Genomic DNA, 20,421 nt, shown 5'->3' on the forward strand with positions numbered 1-20,421 from the left:
AATACACACTTGTCATACTAGAAAATATGGTGCTGCAGAATATTGTTTTGATCTCTTAGTGATTATAAAGTCGTATTCACTTTTTTGGCTACTACACATAGTCCTGTAGTAACGTTAATGGTGGCTGTTAATGACCAAAGACAGCCCAGGTCGGGAGGGGGTGGGTCATGGAAGAGAAAATTAAAAACAAGTGAGGAAAAATAAATGGGCTGAAGAGCAAAGAGAAGTCTGATTGAAAAGAAAAAGGTATGGAGTGCAGGTGAGTGACAGGTACACTCCAGCATCTGGTATGCCTCTTCCCAGGCAAGGGCACCTGGCCATGCTGCAAACGCAATTTATTACAGCACATGATGACAATTTTTATGCTCACAAACTGGTTTTAAAATTAAAGCATGGGCCAGGCGCAGTGGCTCACGCCTGTAATCCCAGCACTTTGGGAGGCCGAGGCGGGCGGATCATGAGGTCAGGAGATTGAGACCAGCCTGGCCAACATGGTGAAACCCCTGTCTCAACTAAAAATACAAAAAATAAAAAATAAAAAATAAAAAAATTAGCCGGGCCTAGTGGCCCATGCCTATAGTCCCAGCTACTCGGGAGGCTGAGGCAGGAGAATTGCTTAAACCCGGGAGGCAGAGATTGCAGGGAGCTGAGATCGTGCCACTGCACTCTAGCCTGAGTGACAGAGAGAGACTCCATCTCAAATAAACAAATAAATAAAGCATGGTGTGCACTTTATAAATGTTACTTTCAAAATGTAAAGTGCTGTTAACTTCAGTTTTTAACCTGTAGAGACAATCTGACATGGTAAATGGTGAAATAGAAAACAGTTTCACTTTTAAGCAGTTCAGGCAGCAAAATGACTGACTCACCCTGAATTTATACTGTGTGCTTCTTTTGAGATTTTTCACAGTACAGGTTAAATCCTCTCCAGTGTATTTTGGGTGGAAAAGGTTATCCTGAAAAGGCAAAGCCAGGAAGAAACATCAGTATCAAAAATTCTGGGCATTAAATACCTTTGAATATAGGATTTTTATATTGCCTTTCCCTACCATCAGCAGCAACTGGCCAGAGGTCTGGTAGCTACTTTTGCAAAAGAGAAAAATCAGAAGCCCAGAGTATTGTGGATAGACTTGAGTATTAAGTAAAAATTTATCTCCATCACACTGTAATTTTTCCTGGGTCTGGTCAAATTTATTGTGACAAAGGAGTTAAGTACTTTTTGAAAATACATTTAACATTTTTAATGTTGTCATGAAAAAAGTCCTTTGTACTGAGGTCCTTACTATCAAGCTGCAATGTGCTAGGCAGTAACGTGTGGCTGAGCTTCCTGACCACACAGTGCCCTCTTCTGGCCAAGGGAGAAAGGACAGCTTAGATGGGAAAGGGCATAATCGTTTAGGAGGGCAAACATCCCACTAAAAGTTGAATTCAGGGAACTCATTCAATAGTTCTGTCTCTATCATTCCATCAGTCACTCATCAAAATACTACTTAGTACCTTCTCTGTGTCGGGTTGTCCTCTAAGCTCTAAGGATTCAGCACTGCTCAAGAACAGAAAAGGCCTTGCCCACAAGAAGTTCACATTCCAGTTGGAGAAGACAATACAGAAAAGCCACTACATATGTCACGTGGTGTTAAGTGCTACGACAAAAACTAAAGCTAGGTAGGAGGATACAGTGGTGCAACTAGTGAGGGCTTTCTACAGCTGCTGGAGGTAAATATGGCAGCCATATGTGGCTCTTTGAATTTAAGTTGGTTACAATTAAAAACTCAGTACTGGCTGGGCGTGGTGGCTCACAACTGTAATCCCAGCGCTTTGGGAGGCTGAGGTGGGCAGATCAACTGAGGTTGGGAGTACGAGACCAGTCCGACCAACATGGAGAAACCCTGTCTCTACTAAAAATACAAAATTAGCCAGGTGTGGTGGCGCGTGCCTGCAATCCCAGCTACTCAGGAGGCTGGGGCAGGAGAATCACTTGAACCTGGGAGGCAGAGGTTGTGGAGAGCGGAGATTGCACCACTGCACTCCAGCCTGGGCAATAAGAGCGAAACTCCATCTCAAAACAAACAAGCAAACAAACCCTCTATACTATAGGCCAACAAGCCTTATGTCAGGTGCTCGAGAGTTGTATGTGTGTAAGTGCCACCATACTGGATGGCACAAATTATAAAATATTTCCATCACTGCAGAAAGTTCTATTGGGTGGTGCTGTTCTACAGGGTGATCAGGGAAGGACTGTCCAAAGAAATGACATATGAGAATAGACCTGAAGAAAATGAGGGGAGTCAAAGACATCCGAAAGGACATTCTGGCCAGAAGGCAGAACTGCAAAGGCCTTGAGGCCAGAGCACACCTGGTGTGTTTAAAGAACAGACTAGAGGCTGGCTGGGCGTGGTGTAATCCCAACACTTTGGGAGGCTAAGGAGATCACGAGGCCAGGAGATCAAGACCATCCTGGCTAACACAGTGAAATCCCGTCTCTACTAAAAATACAAAAAAAAAAAAAATTAGCCAGGCATGGTGGCAGGTGCCTGTAGTCCTAGCTACCCGGGAAGATGAGGAGAATGGCGTGAACCTGGGAGGTGGAGCTTGCAGTGAGCCAAGATTGCGCCACTGCACTCCAGCCTGGGTGACACAGCAAGACTTCATCTCAAAAAAAAGAACAGACTAGAGGCTGATAAGACTACAGTGGAAGGAACGAGGAAAGTAATGGAGAACCCAGTCACACAGGACCCGGTGGGCACTGTAAGAGCTCTAGGGATTTTACTGTGAAAAAGAGGGGAAGGCACTGAGACAGGAAGGATTCTGAGCAGGGCGCTGACATGATCTATTTGTATTTTACAAGATCATGTTCTCCACCCAGGCTTTGCATGGAGAACAGGCTGTAGCCTAGTAAAGATGAAGTTAGGAATATTAAGAGGCTATAATCCAATAACAATATCATGTTACTGCAACAATCCAGGGGTGAGATGAGCGCCTCATAAAAGGGTAGTAGCTGTGGAGATGATAAAAAAAAAAAATGGTTAACTTCTAAGGAAGATTCAAAAGGATCTTCTGTCTGATTATATATGGGTCAAGGATGACTCCAAGAGTTTTTGTTTCCCCAGCTACAAGAATGGAAATGTCATTTACAGAGATGGGAAAGAACAGGCTGCTGTTGGTAGTGGTGGTGACAGAGGTAGAAATTAAGAGTTTGGTTTTGGGCTGGGCGTAGTGGCTCATGCCTGTAATCCCAGCACTTTGGGAGGCCGAGGAGGGCAGATTACGAGGTCAGGAGATCGAGACCATCCTGGCTAACACAGCGAAACCCTGTCTCTATTAAAAATACAAAAAATTAGCTGGGCATGGTGGTGGACGCCTGTAGTCCCAGCTACTCTGGAGGCTGAGGCAGGAGAATGGTGTGAACCCGGGAGGCAGAGATTGCAGTGAGCCAAGACTGGGCCACTGTACTCCAGCCTAGGCGACAGAGCGAGACTCCGTCTCAAAAAAAAAAGAGTTTAGTTTTGAACTTATGCAGTTAATCTCATTTGATGGTGCCCTGTAGTTATAACAATACTGACTTGTACAAAATACAGAGAGGTATAAAATCTGTAAAACTCACATTTTCATCCTCCTGAATTTCCAAGGTGTAGGTGATCACTTCCTCAGGTGAACAGCCTTCTGGCTTACTCCACTGCAACGTGACCCATGTGATACCAGCTCGAACCAGCCTTGGTGCAGAAGGCATCTGAGGGATATTTCCTAATGTGTAGCATACCACCTCTTGGCTGTAACCACTGTAGAGAAAGAAAGTGAGGCACGCAGTTAGAAGCATGTGAACAGGCTTGGCACTTTAAAAGAGGAAGGCTCAGCCTGCATACTACCCAACTCAGCCTAGCAGGTAGAGTAAGCAAAGCCAGGCAAGGATGCTGTGTGTGATATTCCCTATAACCACCTTCAGCTTCCCCATCCCCCCACCCCGTGATCTTCTACTAGACACACACATCAAGTCACAAGACAATATACAGCTGGCCTTCTGTATCCTTGGGTTCCGCATCTTGAGTCCACATGAATGAAGTGATGTGTGGGCATTATATTGGATATTACAAGCAAGTTAAAGAAGATTTAAGGAGGGAAGGATGTGTGCAGGTTATATGCAAAGACTAAGCCATTTTATATCAGGGACTGGGGCATCCATAGATTTTGGTATCCATGGCAGGGAGGTGGGGAAAGTCCTGAAACCAATCCCCTGTGGAAACTGAAGGACAATGGTACTTAAGAATTCATTTTCCCCCTCAAAAGCACTGGACAGAAGGCATAGCACAGTGCAATGTCTATCACGGTATAGGTCAAGAAGCCTTCAAATCAATATGAGCAACAAATATTTGTTGATGAAATAATGTTTTACCAATATATACAGTGCTGTTTTTTGAAAGTTGGTGGATGCTTCCAATTCATTTAAAAATTCCTGAACCATATAGGCTTTTTATCGGTATGACTTTTGCAACCAGGGAACTCTAAAACTATAATGGCTACCATGGTGGAGGAGGCAGGTCTGTAAAACTTTGTGATGTTAAAAAGAGGTTCTTTACGCTGGAAAGAAGGTTGGGGACTACTGATGTGCAAAGCCTTTAAAAAGATTTCAACAAGCAGTGAATGAAAGAAAAAGATTTTTCCCTTAATCAAGAGTTACCCCGCAAGTGCAATTGAAATGTAGCCTTTTCAAAGCCTCTTTAATCAATTGATACCTTACAGTACACCCATTCTTGCCTTTCTCATACAGGCTACAGGCCTGCAGGGGCCTCCAAGACAGTCCAGGTTTTCTCCAATTCTATATCTGCCCTGGGCTTGACAACAATGGCCAGCCCAGCATCTCTTTCTTTGTACCAGGAGACACTCACGTAATTGAAAAAGGGCAATTGAATCAAGAGCTCGCTAAAGTGATAAAAGAAAAAGGCATGTTATCTAAAAAAATAAAGCTCCAAGAGGAATTCCTTTCAAAATCTGTACTGCTACCTTCACCTTGGTTCTTAGAGACCCCTAGTGGGGCCTTCGCCATACAGCTTGCAAGACTGCAGAGGCCATAGTGGCATTCACCAGCTTGAAGGAGGCCTTCTCTCCTCTGATTAGGATTCCATCTTGGAAAACCTCCAGTTGATTTAGTGTGGAGGCAACAGGCTTCCTCATGCCTTCCAGTGATGCAAAAGAAGGCTCAAGATCACCATCCAAAGGCTGAAGGGCAAGAGGACAAGGAAATATCATACCTGGTGCCAATGTCGTTTCGAGCAGCCAGCCTGAATGTGTACCCCATTGCCGGACAAAGCTTTGTCAACTTGCAGTGCTTCTGGCTCCCGAAGAAGCACTGTCTGAAACCACTGTTTCTTTTTCCCTAAAAGTAAACAATGAAACAATGCATATACTTCAAAAAACAAAACAAAACAAAACAAAACAAAAACCAGATAATCCTAAATAAATGAAAGAGCATCTTGAACATCTTGAATAAATGTTTAATTTCCTAGTTTGAATAAACAAAAACAATAGAAGCTTATAGGGAAGTGCCCATGTAGCAGATAAAGCACTCTAGGATGAAATCTCATCTTTAACACACAGGCACTACAGAAAATTCTGTAATTGAGACAGGTAATATACTACACCTGTGGTATATCTAAAGTGATTTTTTTTGGTTAACAAGATTAAAAAAGGTCCTTTCAGGCATAAGACGATGCTCCAGTTAACGATCACAATTTCCAAGATCCTCTTCCTTACTTGGATTGGCCGAAAATGCCCAGCCTGATCAACCAAGAATCTGACTGCATCCACAGAGGGGTCACAGGCTCTGAAAATACACAGCCTTTCCCAGTAACTTCTGAGCACCTAAAGACCCATCTCTGCAGCTGAGTGTGCCACACAAGGCCCTCTCCAGCTGTATCTCTCCTGCCATGCAGTGGCCTCCAATACCTTCACGAGTACATTCTAGTGATGGTGAGTTGTTTCTTCACTGATCGCTGATACTGGTCACGAACCTTTGAATCATTTTGTCCATGTCTACTTTGCTCGTAACAGTGCTTTGGACAAACTGAGAGCTCAATCAATGCTTGCAGAGTGGAAGTGAATGATAAGTACTTGGAACACTGGTTGAATTAATCTATGTATATTACAGTCACTCTAAGTTTCTTGTCAGGCTAAAAATGTATTTTGAATGCCTTCCTAGCCTTACATGATACTTCAAATTCCTTGAAGTACAAATAAAACACTTTAGTAGGGTCTCATAACAGGCCCAACAAGTAAGAAAAAAGCCTAACTGCCCTATGCCATACTCAGAGGCATGTAACACTCTTATCAGCAGTTTGTTAGAATACTTCCTACACATAACCCCCATTATCTTACTATCTTACCCATGTTCATGCAAAAGAAAACCATATGCTAACATTGAATGGATCTTAACATTCTAACTGGATAGGCCCAGGGCCTTGAACAATCTGTTGGAAGTTCTCTATTTATTTTACAAAAAAACAAAGCAACCACATGTTTTACATAAACAAATTTATGTAATTTTGTTACATTTGTTCAGCAGGCCTTCAAATACCACTAAAACACATTCCAGGTGATGTTTTAATTAAAAATAAAATGAACACACCACTAGCTTGAAAGTCACTACGGTGAACACAATAAAAACAAACACACCACATTCATCCTCCTCAAATGAACCCCTGTCCCACCCACCTCCTCGAGCCAGGTAGCACCTTTCCCCATGGAAAAGAGTGGAAGATCTAACAGTCTTTAAGATTGAAAGTTCATTTTATCAAGGGTTCAAGGTGCATTCAGATGCAACTTGGCGGCCGAGTTGGGGGAGTGCAGTGAGTAAAACCTGACATTTCTCAGGTGCTTCTTGAGTGAACTCACTATGTGGCTGGCATGTCACGCCCTTATGCTTACTTCAACCTTGAGTGCTGAGGTTGAGGAAGATGATTTATTCATATGCACACACTTGCATAATTACACTCAGCATCAGATTACACTCTATGGGAGCCCTGGTATGTGTCGTATCCATTTCAGGCTGTGGCATGATCTACCTTCTTTCCTCCTCTATTTCTGAACTCAGAGTAAACAGTGCAAGAAAGGCACATCCTGCCATGGCGGAAGCTCTCGTCTCTTCCAAACCCCATGTTGGCTCCCCTTCAATGCCTCATTTTTCCTATTTCTTTATTTGGTCTCCTTTCCCCTTTACTTGTGCTTAGAACTGTAGCCAGTAAAAAAAGTCAGTCTGTTTCTTACTAGGTTAATTTGCTTTAATACAGTAGAAACCAGACTGTGGCTCAAATGAGAAAAAGAGTTGGGGGAGTTCAAAGGGCAGAAATGAATTTTAAGAGAGCCAGAGCACTCAGGCTCACTAAAGAATTAGGAGAAGGGGCACTGTGTGACCTTCAAGACATTTTCCTATATTGCTAACATTTTAAAAAATTCTACTTGTGAAAAAAGTAAAAATGTGAGGGAGTAATATAAGTAAATGTGAAGTAGGAGCAATAAGCTGAAGAAATCTGGCCAGGTGCAGTGGCTCACGCCTGTAATCCCAGCACTTTGGGAGGCTGAAGTGGGCATATCACGAGGTCAGGAGTTCGAGACCAGCCTGGCCAACATAGTGAAACCCCATCTCTACTAAAAACACAAAAATTAGCCAGGCATGGTGATGTGCGCCCATAATCCCAGCTACTTGGGAGGCTGAGGCAGGAGAATCGTTGGAACCCAGGAGGCAGAGGTTGCAGTGAGCTGAGATGACACCAGTGCACTACAGCCTGGGCGACACGGCAAGACTCCATCTCAAAAATAAACAAACAAAAAAGAAATCTTGTGTCAGGAACAATTGTTAGAATCAGGAACAACCGCTAAATAAACTCCAACCCATATAGACAAAGCATGCCAAATTTTCTATCATAACAACTTCCAGGATGTACTACTATGTTCATAAACTTAGGGACACCTAGAAAGATCCAGAGTTGTTAAAACCTTGAAATTAAGTTTTGGAAGCATCGTCTGTAGAGTCTGTAGAGGTAAGAATAGAAATATTTGACAGTTAAAGAATTAAGGCTTATTGATGAATTTTTAGAAGTCATTGAGAATAATTGGGAGGCCGAGACGGGCGGATCCCGAGGTCAGGAGATCGAGACCATCCTGGCTAACACGGTGAAACCCCGTCTCTAGTAAAAAATACAAAAAACTAGCCGGGCGAGGTGGCGAGAGCCTGTAGTCCCAGCTACTTGGGAGGCTGAGGCAGGAGAATGGCGTAAACCCGGGAGGCGGAGCTTGCAGTGAGCTGAGATCCAGCCACTGCACTCCAGCCTGGGCGACAGAGCCAGACTCCGAAGTCATTGAGAATAAAACAAAAACAAGGGAAAGCAGGTTAAAATATTTCAGACATGAGAGAAGTTTTGAATAAAAGAACATATTCATGTATAACATGAGGTTTAATATAAGAGGCATATCTTAGCCAGGTGCGGTGGCTCACGCCTGTAATCCCGCAATTTGGGAGGCCGAGGTGGGTGGATCACTTGAGGTCAGGAGTTTGAAACCAGCCTGGCCAACACGGTGAAACCCCATCTCTACTAAAAACCCCGTCTCTACTAAAGACATTAGCCGGGCGTGGTGGTAGACACCTGTAATTCCAGCTACTTGGGAGGCTGAGGCAGGAGAATCACTTGAATCCAGGAGGCAGAGGTTGCAATGAGTCGAGATCATGCCACTGCACTCCAGTCTGGGCAACAGCAAGATTCTGTCTCTAAAATAAAATAAAATACAGTAAAATGCATTATCTGGAAAGAAAAAAATTAATGTTCACAAGTCACTGCAGTACAAAAGTGATCTGCAGCTGAGAAGTTAACAAGTGAACTGGAGAAGGCCACTGGCTCCAGTGATCCGATGCCAGCATGCTGGTCTGTCTACTGCATCAGGCTCTCGGATGGCTCTGGAGCTTAAGCATGAGAGTAGAGTAAGTCCGTGTTCAAAGGGATAGAAGATTTGGAGAATCTGTTCATAAAACAAGACGGGTCCCAGGTTGCAAATAGCATTTATAAACAAAATATTTTCCTGTTCTTGTTGACAGAAATGGAGTTAAAAAAGAAAAGAGCTAATGCTTTAGAGGACTGAAAGATTCACATGAACTGACAGGAGTGATAAAGTGAATGTTTATCATTGTTTATCAGAAGTTAAATACATCCAAACCATTACTGCCAGTGGAGTTTTAGAGATAGTAAATGACAACTTTCATATTTTATAGGCTGTTTAGCTCCCAGAGATTTTGAGAGATTATAACCTATGGCACCTTCCCTCCTTTAAAAAATCTAATTTAGACTACACAGGATTACTGAGATACACTGACTTGACTTTGGAAACTTAGTTTTTAATACTTTAAATTCAGCCTTGTTCAAAGTTCCCTACTAAAACATGGCTGTAATAGAAATGGGTAACATCCTGACACTTTTCAGATCTGTTGTCATCAATGAGCTGGTCAAACACAGGCAGCAGGGACAGCCATGACCTAGGCCACTTGTGGTATGTCACACAGAGGAGAGTAAGAGCTTTCAGTGGGGCTGCCAGGGCCTGCAAGTCAGCTGGTCTGCAGGAGAGGGCTGAGGGAAGAGATTCCTAGCTGCACTCCACTTCTCTGCGCGTTGGTGGGTCAGGTTCGCAGCATGTAAGCAGTCAGAATCAGAACCTCCAAGGTGAGACTGGGGTTCTTGTTCTTGGTGGGGGATAGAAAAGATACTTCGCCTGAATTAGAGAAACTGGTCAGAGCGAACACCATTGGTCATTCTGGAACAGACCTAGCCACTGGGCTACTGACCTCACTGGACACGAACCAATATAACCCCAGCCAGTTCCAGCCTAACTTTCTACTGTCAGTGTCTGTGAGCCAAAAAAGGGCAGATTTTCAGGGTTCACTGGCTTGTTTCCATTTTGCAATCCTGGGCATGCCCAAATGCTTGTTTCTGCAGCTCAGCCCAAGTTCATTCAAGGGTAAGGTTAATCTTTACTAGAATGTGAAGAAATCTTGGAGTACAAACCAACTGTGTGCAGATAAACCTCGAGGTGCTCAATCTGGCGCAGGAGGACGCATTGCAAACGTGGGTTGTTTCCTTTCCCAAGCTGAGTGTTCTTCTTCACACTCAACCTAATTCACAGTTGTTGCTTATCTATCTTCATTCCACACCCAGACCTAGCCTAAGAGCACCAATTCATCAACCTGGGGTAATGTTTTCCAACCAGGGACCAGGGTGTTTGTCTACCACTTCTGGTCAAAAATGCTCTCCAGGAAAGACTTGGCTCGCCAGTAAGTCGACTCATATTCACAGCATGCATCAGATCAGCCTTTCCCAAGCCTGGGATCGCAGCTTTGCCTCTTTCTCCTTTCTAATCATCGAACAAAAATACATTGTGTATTATTCACATTCTAGACACCACTGGATCGTCTTACTCTGTTCTGTCCAGTGTGCCTCGTGCAGCCCTGTGCCCTGATACCATACTCTTACCACAGAGTTCACCTGCCCTAAACTGGACACCTTATTTATCTGAACCTGGGCAAGTGCCTCTTTCATTCTGAGACTGACATACTAAAGGAAGTCATCACCTTTTGGGGGAAGACCCAGCCTAATAACGCTTAGAATACTACATACTCTATCAGCATCTGCCTCCGCTTTGATTCATCCTCATCCTCACTTTTTAGAAGGGTCACAGATTTTTGGTTTCAAGTCCTAATAATAATGGGAGTCTAGATGTTGTTCTTGTTCCTACAGGGTCCTGCTAAATTCTGAAGAATGGGAATAACCTCCAAATTTTTGCCAGACTATGAAAGGCCCCAATCACAGAAAAACAGGGGCAAGAGAAGGGAGCTTGGAGAGTATATAAAAAGCACTCTGTGGCTACACAGCAGAGAATGATCAACCCCTGAAAACATTTCCAAGATACGATCATAATCTCAGAGACAAAGACTTTTTCTTTTTCCCCCACAAGGGAGAAATATTGTTCCCAAATATTCTTTTTTTTTTTTTTGAGAGACAAGGTATCTTACTCTGTTGTTCAGGCTAGAGCGCAGTGGTGCAAACAGACCATAGCTCACTGTAGCCTCAAACTGCTGGGTTCAAGGGATTCTCCTGTCTCAGCCTCCTGAGTAGCTAGGATTACCGGCATACACCACCACACCTGGATAAATTTTCCATTTTTTTCTTTTTGGTACAGATGGGGTCTATGTTGCCCAGGCTGATCTCGAACCCCTGGCCTCAAGCTGTCCTTCCACCCAACCTAGGCTTCCCCAAAGTGCTGGGATCATAGGTGTGAGTTACCATGTCCAGCTCTGCCATTCTCTAAAACGAAATTTGGGGATAAATTATAAATAGAAAGTAGTTTAAATATTTTAAGGAACATCTTTATTTTTTCTTTTACCTCCTTACTACCTACTTTAATATTTTTCCATTTCTTTCAAATTTGTAGTTAAAAGATGAAAACTGTTAAAGATTTTAAATACATTTATATTCCCTGAAAAAAAAAAACCTAAAACTAAAACACTTTGCTGCACTATCGTGAGTCACCTGAGGGAACAGAACACACGATCCTGCTTTTCAAGTACAACTGAGGCAGAGACATTAACTGCAGATAAACAGTCTGTTTGGGTTCCCTGCCCTTATCACTAAGGCAGCAGACAGAATGATCTCTTCCGTTTGCTAACTGAGAAGACTGGTATTTGAGAGCCACTGAGGCACGTCTCACCGGCTGGCTGAGTAGCACTGGTTATGAGGTATGAGGCCCATCCTGTCACTGCATTTCTGGGTGCACATTTTTCCCTCCTCTACCCATCTCCAGAATACTCAGAAAAGAATCAGGGATAGGAAAAAAGAGTTATGTTGTACTTTAAAAGTATATGACCTTATATCTAACAGTCTTAGGGTATGGTACCTAAAACACTGTATGTGCTATGCAAAGATAAAGAAAAAAAATATTTGTTAATGGTTTCTCAGGACCAAAAGGAGACAAGAAGCCTTATATCACAAGTGGTTACTTTAAACCTGTCTAAAAATTCTCCGATTCCCCATCCATTGAGAAACAAAGTCTCCGTCCCTTTCCCTTGAATGTGGGTGGTCTTGTGACTCTCTTGTAACCAAAAGGCTGGAGTGGAAATGAAGCCAAGGCTGGGTCTGGAAAGGTGTTAACAGCTTCTGACTTTTGCTGGGACACCCGATTTTGGATTCTGACTACCCTGATGCTGCCACACTGTGTGGGAGCCTCAGGCCATGTGAAGAGCCCCAGATAGGTCCAGTCCAAAGTGAGCACTGATGCTAGACTTGTGAGTGAAGATACTGCCAGAAGATTCCAGTCCCCAGCCAATGAGCACCCCCTGTTGAAACTCCAGATATGACAGAGCATGAGATGCCACTCCCCAGTGCCCTGTCCAAATCCCTAACCCAGAATCCACAAGCATAAGAAAGTGATTGTTTGAAGCCTCTAACTTTTGGGGTAATTTGTTATGCAATATTACACTCATCTATTTTGATGTCTATATATGTTTATAGCATGAAGTTTTACCCCTCTGAATTTCTGCAAACTTTCATAAATTCCTCCTACACTGTAAACAGCCAGGAGATGGGGGAATGTAATGTGCATGCTAGCATACAAAATAAATGTCTGGCTGGGCACGGTGGCTCACGCCTGTAATCCTGGCACTCTGGGAGGCCGAGGTGGGCAGATCACCTGAGGTCAGGAGTTTGAGACCAGCCTGGCCAACACAGTGAAATCCCGTCTCTATAAATAAATAAATATAAATAAATAAAATAAAAATATAAAAATTAGCTGGGTGTGGTTGCACATGCCTGTAATCCCAGCTACTCGGGAGGCTGAGACAAGAGAATTGCTTGCACCCGGGAGGCAGAGACTGTGCCACTGCATTCCAGTCTGGGCAACAGAGCAAGACCCTGCCTCAAAACGAAACAAAAACAAAACCAAACAAAATAAATGTGTAACACATAATGGGTCCTATTTTCTACATGCACTTAGTACATGCTTTTACTTTCAAAGCCATCCACCAAAGTAAGGACCTCTCTGAATAATTTTAAAAGTTATTTTTGTATAAGCTAAAAATAGAATCAGACTCCTAGATGATAAAGATCAACCAAAATTGCCAATCAACGGCTACGCAGTTACTTCATCTTACAGAATCACATTTTAGATTGAAATAAGACTTTTAATAATGCTATCCCAAATGTAGAGAACTCTTGGGAGATTTTTCTTTTCTTGAGATGGAGTCTCGCTCTGTTGCCCAGGCTGGAATGCAGTGGTGCGATCTCTGCTCACTGTGAGCTCCGCCTCCCAGGTTCACGCCATTCTCCTGCCTCAGTCTCCCGAGTAGCTGGGACTACAGGTGCCCACCACCACACCCAGCTAATTTTTTGTAGTTTTAGTAGAGACGGGGTTTCACTGTGTTAGCCAGGATGGTCTCGATCTCCTGACCTCGTGATCCACCCGCCTCCGCCTCCCAAAGTGCTGGGATTACAGGTGTGAGCCAACGTGCCCGGCTGAGATTTTTAAATTCAGACACGCAATGGTCTTTTGGGAACAGTTTAGGTATGACATAGCCTAAAACCACAGGACTCAACAAATAAAATAACATTTCAAAGTACTTCCTCATGTAACCAGCTTTCCACCTCTCTCTCTGGGTATCTGTTTACAAACATATAAGAGTTCCAGTGAAGAAACAAATTTACAGATGGTCTACCTACTTGAAAACTGGCAGCTCAGTATATAAAAAGTATTTGATTAAGTTTGTAAAATGCAACTAATTTTTAAAGTATGTTTAAAAATATATTAGTTGTGTTAATTTGTAAAAGTGTGTAGTTGAAAGACTGAAAACAACAACAAAAGAACTTTTTCAAGTTAATTTTTCTTCTTTACTAACTTAGTATCCTTATAAAGTTTTTCTCAGTACTTGGGAAGATGAATCCTTGAAATGGGCTGGTTTCCCATTAAGGAACACAAGCCATGGCCTATTCTATACATGTAACTCACACACATCCCAATTAATTCAGGCTACAGTGTTTTCCTGTCAGTGTAATTCTGGAGACTGTGGGGGCTGTGGCTGCTCTGGCTAACATTTCTAATTACCCTGGCACAAACAACACTAGAAGTGGGTATTTCCAACACTACTGGCACTAACAGATGAAGTTGGCTGATATTTTCAACTGCTTTTAAATTAATAGATTGGAAACGATACTTCCTGTTCCTTTTCATAACTACTTCATTCCTGGCACAAGATTAAGAATGGCCAACACAAGGATGATGGAATTCACGGTGAACTTTCTCCCTTTGGTCTTGTGACTTACTCCTCCTGATGTTTTCTTGATATGTGGTATCTTGCCACTGTACTCCTCCTCTTTCAGATTTTTTTTTTTTTTTTTTTTTTTTTGAGTCAGCGTCTCACTCTGTCGCCCAGGCTGGAGTGCAGAGGCACGATCTCAGTTCACTGCAACCTCCACCTCCCAGGTTCAAGTGATTCTCCTGCCTCAGCCTCCCAAGCAGCTGGAATTACAGGTGTGCGCCACCATGCCTGATTAATTTTTGTATTTTTAGTAGAGACAGGGTTTCACTATGTTGGTTGGGCTGGTCTCAAATTCCTGCCTCGGCCTCCCAAAGTGTTGGGATTACAGGCGTGAACTACTGCGCCCAGTCTCTTTCAGATTCTTCCACAGCCATGCCTGCTGCCTTCCTGAGCTGCTCTTACTAGGTTTGGTAACTGTCTGCTAAGTAAGTTCCATGAATTTGGTTATCAGTTGTCATGTGCTTGTGGCCCATGGCTTCTGAATCCAGACATGGGCTGAAGGATTCTGGGCTGGGCATTCTCTGTTAATAGTATGGTTCAACCTGTCAGAAATGGCAACAATACATGAAAAATAAAGTTGCACTGGCCAACTGAACTACGGCCAGGCTCTAAGATTTAGTCTGCTAGAGTGTCTATATTTAGAAGTTGTTCCAGCACCGGCTGATCCTAGGCAACATCAAAGATAAATGTTGGCTTCAGAAATAAAAGAGCACGTATGTGTTCAGCATAACCATATATAAGAGGCTCCTAACAGGGAGGGAGGGACACTCCACATTTGGGTGGACTCAGAAGTTTCTCATGCCAAACCCCACTCTTCCCCCAGGGATGCCTCTTTCATTTTACTGCACACTCTGGCACAGAGGATGTTTCAAAGGTAAGAAAAGTGGGCGGGATGATTTGCGGTTCCATGTTACCAAATAAACAGGGAGGCATTTTATCCCTCAGCACACTAGCTTTTCTGTAAGAGGGGAGGCTTGGCTGCCTGAAACAGCCAAGGATGATCACTAAGTCTTCTGGTTTAAACAAACACACAAAGAAAATTTTCCTATATATTTCTCCAAATATTGAGGTTCATCTGTTGTCAAATGCTTTGAGAGGATTGATGTGTTAAGACTGTCACAGGGAAGGGGGAAGAAGGGAGCCGAGAGCTTAATTTTCGAACAGGCTGTCAGTGCGATTTACAAATGAACCGAGGGATGGATGGGGTTGGTCCATTCACCTAGCGAAGGCCCAAGGCAGTCTTCTTCCAGCTGGCCATGAGGAGCCACAACAAAGGTGAGTTGACAAACTAGGCGTCAGGAAACAAGATGAGATTTATAATTTAGCCTCAGCAAGAAGCTCCACATCGTTTGCTTCCCAAACACACAACTTCGTCATGTACACATGCGAGAAAGGGTAAAAGAGAGAAGGCAGAGAATCTGCTGCAGGTGTGTGGATGTCTGAGACTGAGGTCCCTAAAAGAGGGGACTCCTTTTGACCATGAAGTGGCACCTAAAGATGCCTCTGAGTTATTCAATCCTTCCTGGCTTAGTTTCCTTCAATAGCAGCTATAGTAGGGCAGCAATTCTCTTGGCTTTCTGAAACAACCGTAAGACGTGGCAGTGGGCACTCATGTGAAAGATGGTCTTTGATGGACAGAGCCAAAATGAACCTAGAACACCACTTTTCAATCCTCACAGTTGCCAAGAATGACCAAAGTGCATGTGGGCCTGGGCAGGGAAGTGAAAGCTGACCTTCCTGCTTTTTGTTACGAAACCAACAAACACACCATCCACCCAAAGGCAGCGTGGCACCTTAGAGAGCTGGAGTCAAGCAAATTCTCAGGGAGCTCTCTTCATCCATGCTGCGGGACTCAGTAAATTACTGTGCTTGTGGCAGCTCCATTTCCTTCATTCTCAGAACAGTTGTTATCGAACCAGAAAAGGTTTGTGCAAGTTTACCCAGAAGGATTATGAGTGATCATGCATATGAACTATTCAACACGTGAGCTAAGCAGGAGTCTGATTAATTAATCTCTTACTGAGTATCTTCTACGGGGCCAACTCAATCCCTAAACAAGGCTCCTCCTGAATGATACAGATGTCCAAGAAGCTGCAATCTGGGGCTGGTCACCTGCTTCAGGAGGTTTCTGTGACAGGACTGCTGGGCCTGCCTGGCCTGGCCTGACTTGACCTGCTAATGGCTCCCCAGGGGCACGGGCTCTACCTGCTGCTGGCCTTTTCTCCTCTCTCAACTTTTAATTATGCTTCCCCTGATTTCTGTGGCATTTGTTTCATTCTTAGTCCACTGTGTTTTACAGCTGTGTTGGCTCATTAGTCACCAGGGAAACCAGATGTGAACTTCCTTTTGGGCTGAGTCATGAGTAAGGAAGGTTTTTTGGGAACTCCAGTAGTCACATTCCCACAAAGCTCTTTTTCTGGTTATTCTGTATATCCAGATGTGAACTTCCTTTTGGGCTAGCTGGGTCACAAGTGAGAAAGGTTTTTGGGAACTCCAGTAGTCACATTCCCACAAAGCGCTTTTTCTGGTTATTCTGTGCCCTGCATGTCATGTCCAGAAGTTAGGCTAATAGCAAATTAACATCCATGATAGCACTAACATCACTTTTTATTTAGTTCAAACAAGTGACATAAACCTCAGGGCTCTTGTTTAAGTTCCTGACAGAAGAATGTCATATTTCTTATACATGATCGTTCTAATTGTTGACTTTCCCTACCTCAGATCTTAGCATCTGCTTAGGTAAACTTACACCAACAATACGGAACAATCGTTAAACTGACTCCGCTATTGCCCAACTTATCTCATTCAATCTTAACACACCCGTGAGATAACTGACCCTGTTTTTCCAGTGGAAAGGCCGAGGCTAAGGTGTTCAATTACCTGCTTGGGGTACCATGAGGAACTAGAAACTGTTATGGTTTGAATGTGTCCCCCATGTTCATGTGTTAGAAAATTAATCCCCGGCCGGGCGCCATGGCTCACACCTATAATCCCAGCACTTTGGGAGGCCAAGGCGGGTGGATCATGAGGTCAAGAGATCGAGACCATCCTGGCTAACACGGTGAAACCCCGTCTCTACTAAAAACACAAAAAATTAACCAGGCGTGGTGGCAGGCACCTATAGTCCCAGCTACTCGGGAGGCTGGAATGGCATGAACCTGGGAGGCGGAGTTTGCAACGAGCCAAGATCGCGCCACTGCACTCCAGCCTGGGTGACACGGTGAGACTCCGCCTCAAAAAAAAAGAAAGAAAGAAAGAAAGAAAATTAATCCCCAATGCAGCACATTGAGAGGTGGTTTTTTTTTTTTCCTTGAAAAGGTATTTAGGTCGCAAGGGGTCTATCCTCACGAATGCCATTATGACGGGGTGAGTTTGTTATCACAGGAGTGGGTTCCTGATAAAAGGGCAAGTTTGGTCCCCTTCCCTCTCTCATGCTTGTGCTGTCTTGCCCTCCTGTCTTCTACTGTGGGAGGACACAGCAAGAAGGCCCTTGCCAGATACAAGTCCTTGACCTTGAACTTCCCAGCCTCCAGAACTGTAAGAAATAAATCTCTGTTCTTTATAAAGTAACCAGTCTCAGGTATTCTGTTACAGCAGCACAAAATGGATGAAGAGAGAGACAAAGCTGAGATGATTAATTCAATTTTCTTTAGATAAACATCATATTATTGATATGTATCATCAATATGAATCCATGCCACATATTCATAGCAAGATCTTAGGAGACTTGTATTTGTTCTGATAGTTGCAGCAGCACCAGTTAGCGTTCTGTATGGCTCAAATTAAAACAATATCTTAAGGCAGAACTTAAAACAAGCCAAGTTTGCATAAATACTTTCTTGAAGGAACTAATTTTTTCTAAAATAAACAGTTCTTATTTGCCCATTAAATTCACCCCTTTACTCAAGTTTTCAAAAATAAGGCCAGATCACGATCTGTTTAGGAACCTTAAAACAGACTGGGCAGACATTTATGAATGACGCAACCCAGAGGTTCCTAGTTTTTTCTTTTCCTAAAAGCCCTTCCCTACCCTAGAGCCCTCTATATCCTCAATCCTTCTCCCACAGCTCCTTCTAGAGAAAAACTCCCACCTCCACCAGATAGTGATATGTCATCAAGAAGAGAAGCAGGGCTGGGTGTGGTGGTTCATACCTGTACTGCCAGCAATTTGGGAGACCGAGCTGGGTAGATCACATGTGGTCAGGAGTTCGAGACCAGCCTGGACAACATGGTGAAACCCCATCTCTACCAAAAATAAAAAATTAGCCGGGTGTGGTGGCAGGCGCCTGTAATCTCAGCAATTGAGGCAGGAGAATCACTCGAACCTGGGAGACAGAGGTTGCAGTGAGCTGGGACTGTGCCGTTGCACAGCCTGGGCAACAAGAGTAAAACTCCATTTCAAAAAAAAAGAAGAGAAGCAATACAGAGTCAATGTAGCTCGGAAAGGTGCCATAAAGACGGGCAGTCAAACGGATTAGCGTGGGCGTGGCCAGTGGGTATAGTATCTCAAGTAGGATGTCCGCCTTCCCCATCTCACTGACTCTCCATTGTGAAAAGAACCTATACCTTGAAAATTCTAGCATCTAGCCATTGTTCTGCTGTTAAACAAGCTCCTTTTTAGGAGCTTCTGATCTGCTTTCTGCTACCCATCAGAATGACAAGTGCTTGTAGATTAAAGTGTAAACACGGGGGACGGGAACACTGTGAAATGACAATGTGATGTGACTCATCTAATGTTCAAGTGAAAAAAACTTGACAATGACCTTCTGTGTTTCTGCTCATAATGGGGTGTCTCCTGAAGAAGGAAAGTGGCTAAAAATCTACAAAAATGTGGGGTCAGTTATTAAACCCCATGGCTCTAAACACTAAAACTCATGAGTCACCACAAGGGAACTTGGCCAGGAATGGCCACACCTTCTCAAGTAATAAAAACTGACCTGTTTCAGGTGAAAACCGAAACTGAAGGCCACAGCTGAAAAGCCAATGACAACTGTAAATTCCTTTTTTCTTTTTTCCCCAGAGACAGAGGAGTCTCGCTCTGTCGCCCAGGCTGGAGTGCAGTGGTGCAATCTCAGCTCACTGCATCCTCTGCTTCACGGGTTCTAGCAAGTCTCCTGCCTCAACCTCCTGAGTAGCTGGGACTACAGGCACTCACCACCATGCCCGGCTAATTTTTTTTATTTTAGTAGAGATGGGGTTTCACTGTGTTGCCGAGGCTGGTCTCGAACTCCTGAGCTCAGGCAATCCACCCACCTTGGCCTCCCGAAGTGCTAGGATTACAGGCGTGAGTCACTGCGCCTGGCTGTAAATTCCATTTTTAGTTGCTAATTACCATTTCATAGTCATAGTAACTTCTTGTGTTGATTTAAAAATTAAGGTGTTATCTAGTTAGTTATTAATGGAGAAATAACAGGCAGTTAACCCTAGTATAGAACAATTCATGAGTAATTTCCAAGTGAATTCTATGCTACAGTGATGTAAAATTAATGACAGTGAATTTAAGAGACGATAGAAGGTGTATCAGATTTCCCCTGTACTGTAATGCGTTTCTGTTTTCTGCTCCCCATTAGGGCTCCACGTGCCGTTGTACTTCAGAGCCCAGCATATAGTTAGCTGCTGATGAAGGTAGATATTCCCAAGAAGGTCAACTCAGCACAGCATTCCTAATCTCAGCAGAAATAAAGGCTGCTGCTCTTTTTCCAGGAAAGTCTTTTTTTAAGAGGCTTGAAAGCTGGGCTTGATGCTCTGTCTTCTCGTTTTACCAACACTTTCAAAATTTTACTCTAATCATTTTATTGCAAAGGTGATTACAAACACAAAAGACTGAAGTATTCTGGAACTCTAATCCATGCTGTTAGACGGTAATAAAAATATGGGGCTGCAGGGGATACCTGAACATTAGTGGTTGCGTGTATGGAGATGAGGCCACCTCACCTCAAAGTCGTGATCCTCAGACCAGGTGCCAGCGCAGAGACAGGACCGAGTGCTATGCCTGAACACAACCTTCTTCAGGACTCGGAGCAGCACTGGGCCAGCACAGAGATAGGACCGAGTGCTATGCCTGGGCACAACCTTCTTCAGGACTC

General features: G+C 43.6%; 1 protein-coding gene across 1 annotated transcript in view; it reads right to left on the reverse strand.

Moving 5' to 3' along the window:
• FNDC3B (fibronectin type III domain containing 3B) overlaps positions 1-20,421 on the reverse strand; it is a 310,570-nt gene that overhangs the window by 85,868 nt on the left and 204,281 nt on the right. Inside the window, exons 11-13 of the mRNA XM_011998294.1 lie at positions 5,244-5,368; positions 3,602-3,776; positions 870-956 (exon numbers count right to left, since the gene is read on the reverse strand). Of these exons, the coding sequence (XP_011853684.1) occupies positions 870-956; positions 3,602-3,776; positions 5,244-5,368 (387 nt within the window). The remainder of the gene's footprint in view (positions 1-869; positions 957-3,601; positions 3,777-5,243; positions 5,369-20,421) is intronic.

This window comes from Mandrillus leucophaeus, unplaced genomic scaffold, assembly GCF_000951045.1.
Source record: "Mandrillus leucophaeus isolate KB7577 unplaced genomic scaffold, Mleu.le_1.0 Scaffold566, whole genome shotgun sequence".
Classification (NCBI taxonomy): Eukaryota; Metazoa; Chordata; class Mammalia; order Primates; family Cercopithecidae; genus Mandrillus; species Mandrillus leucophaeus.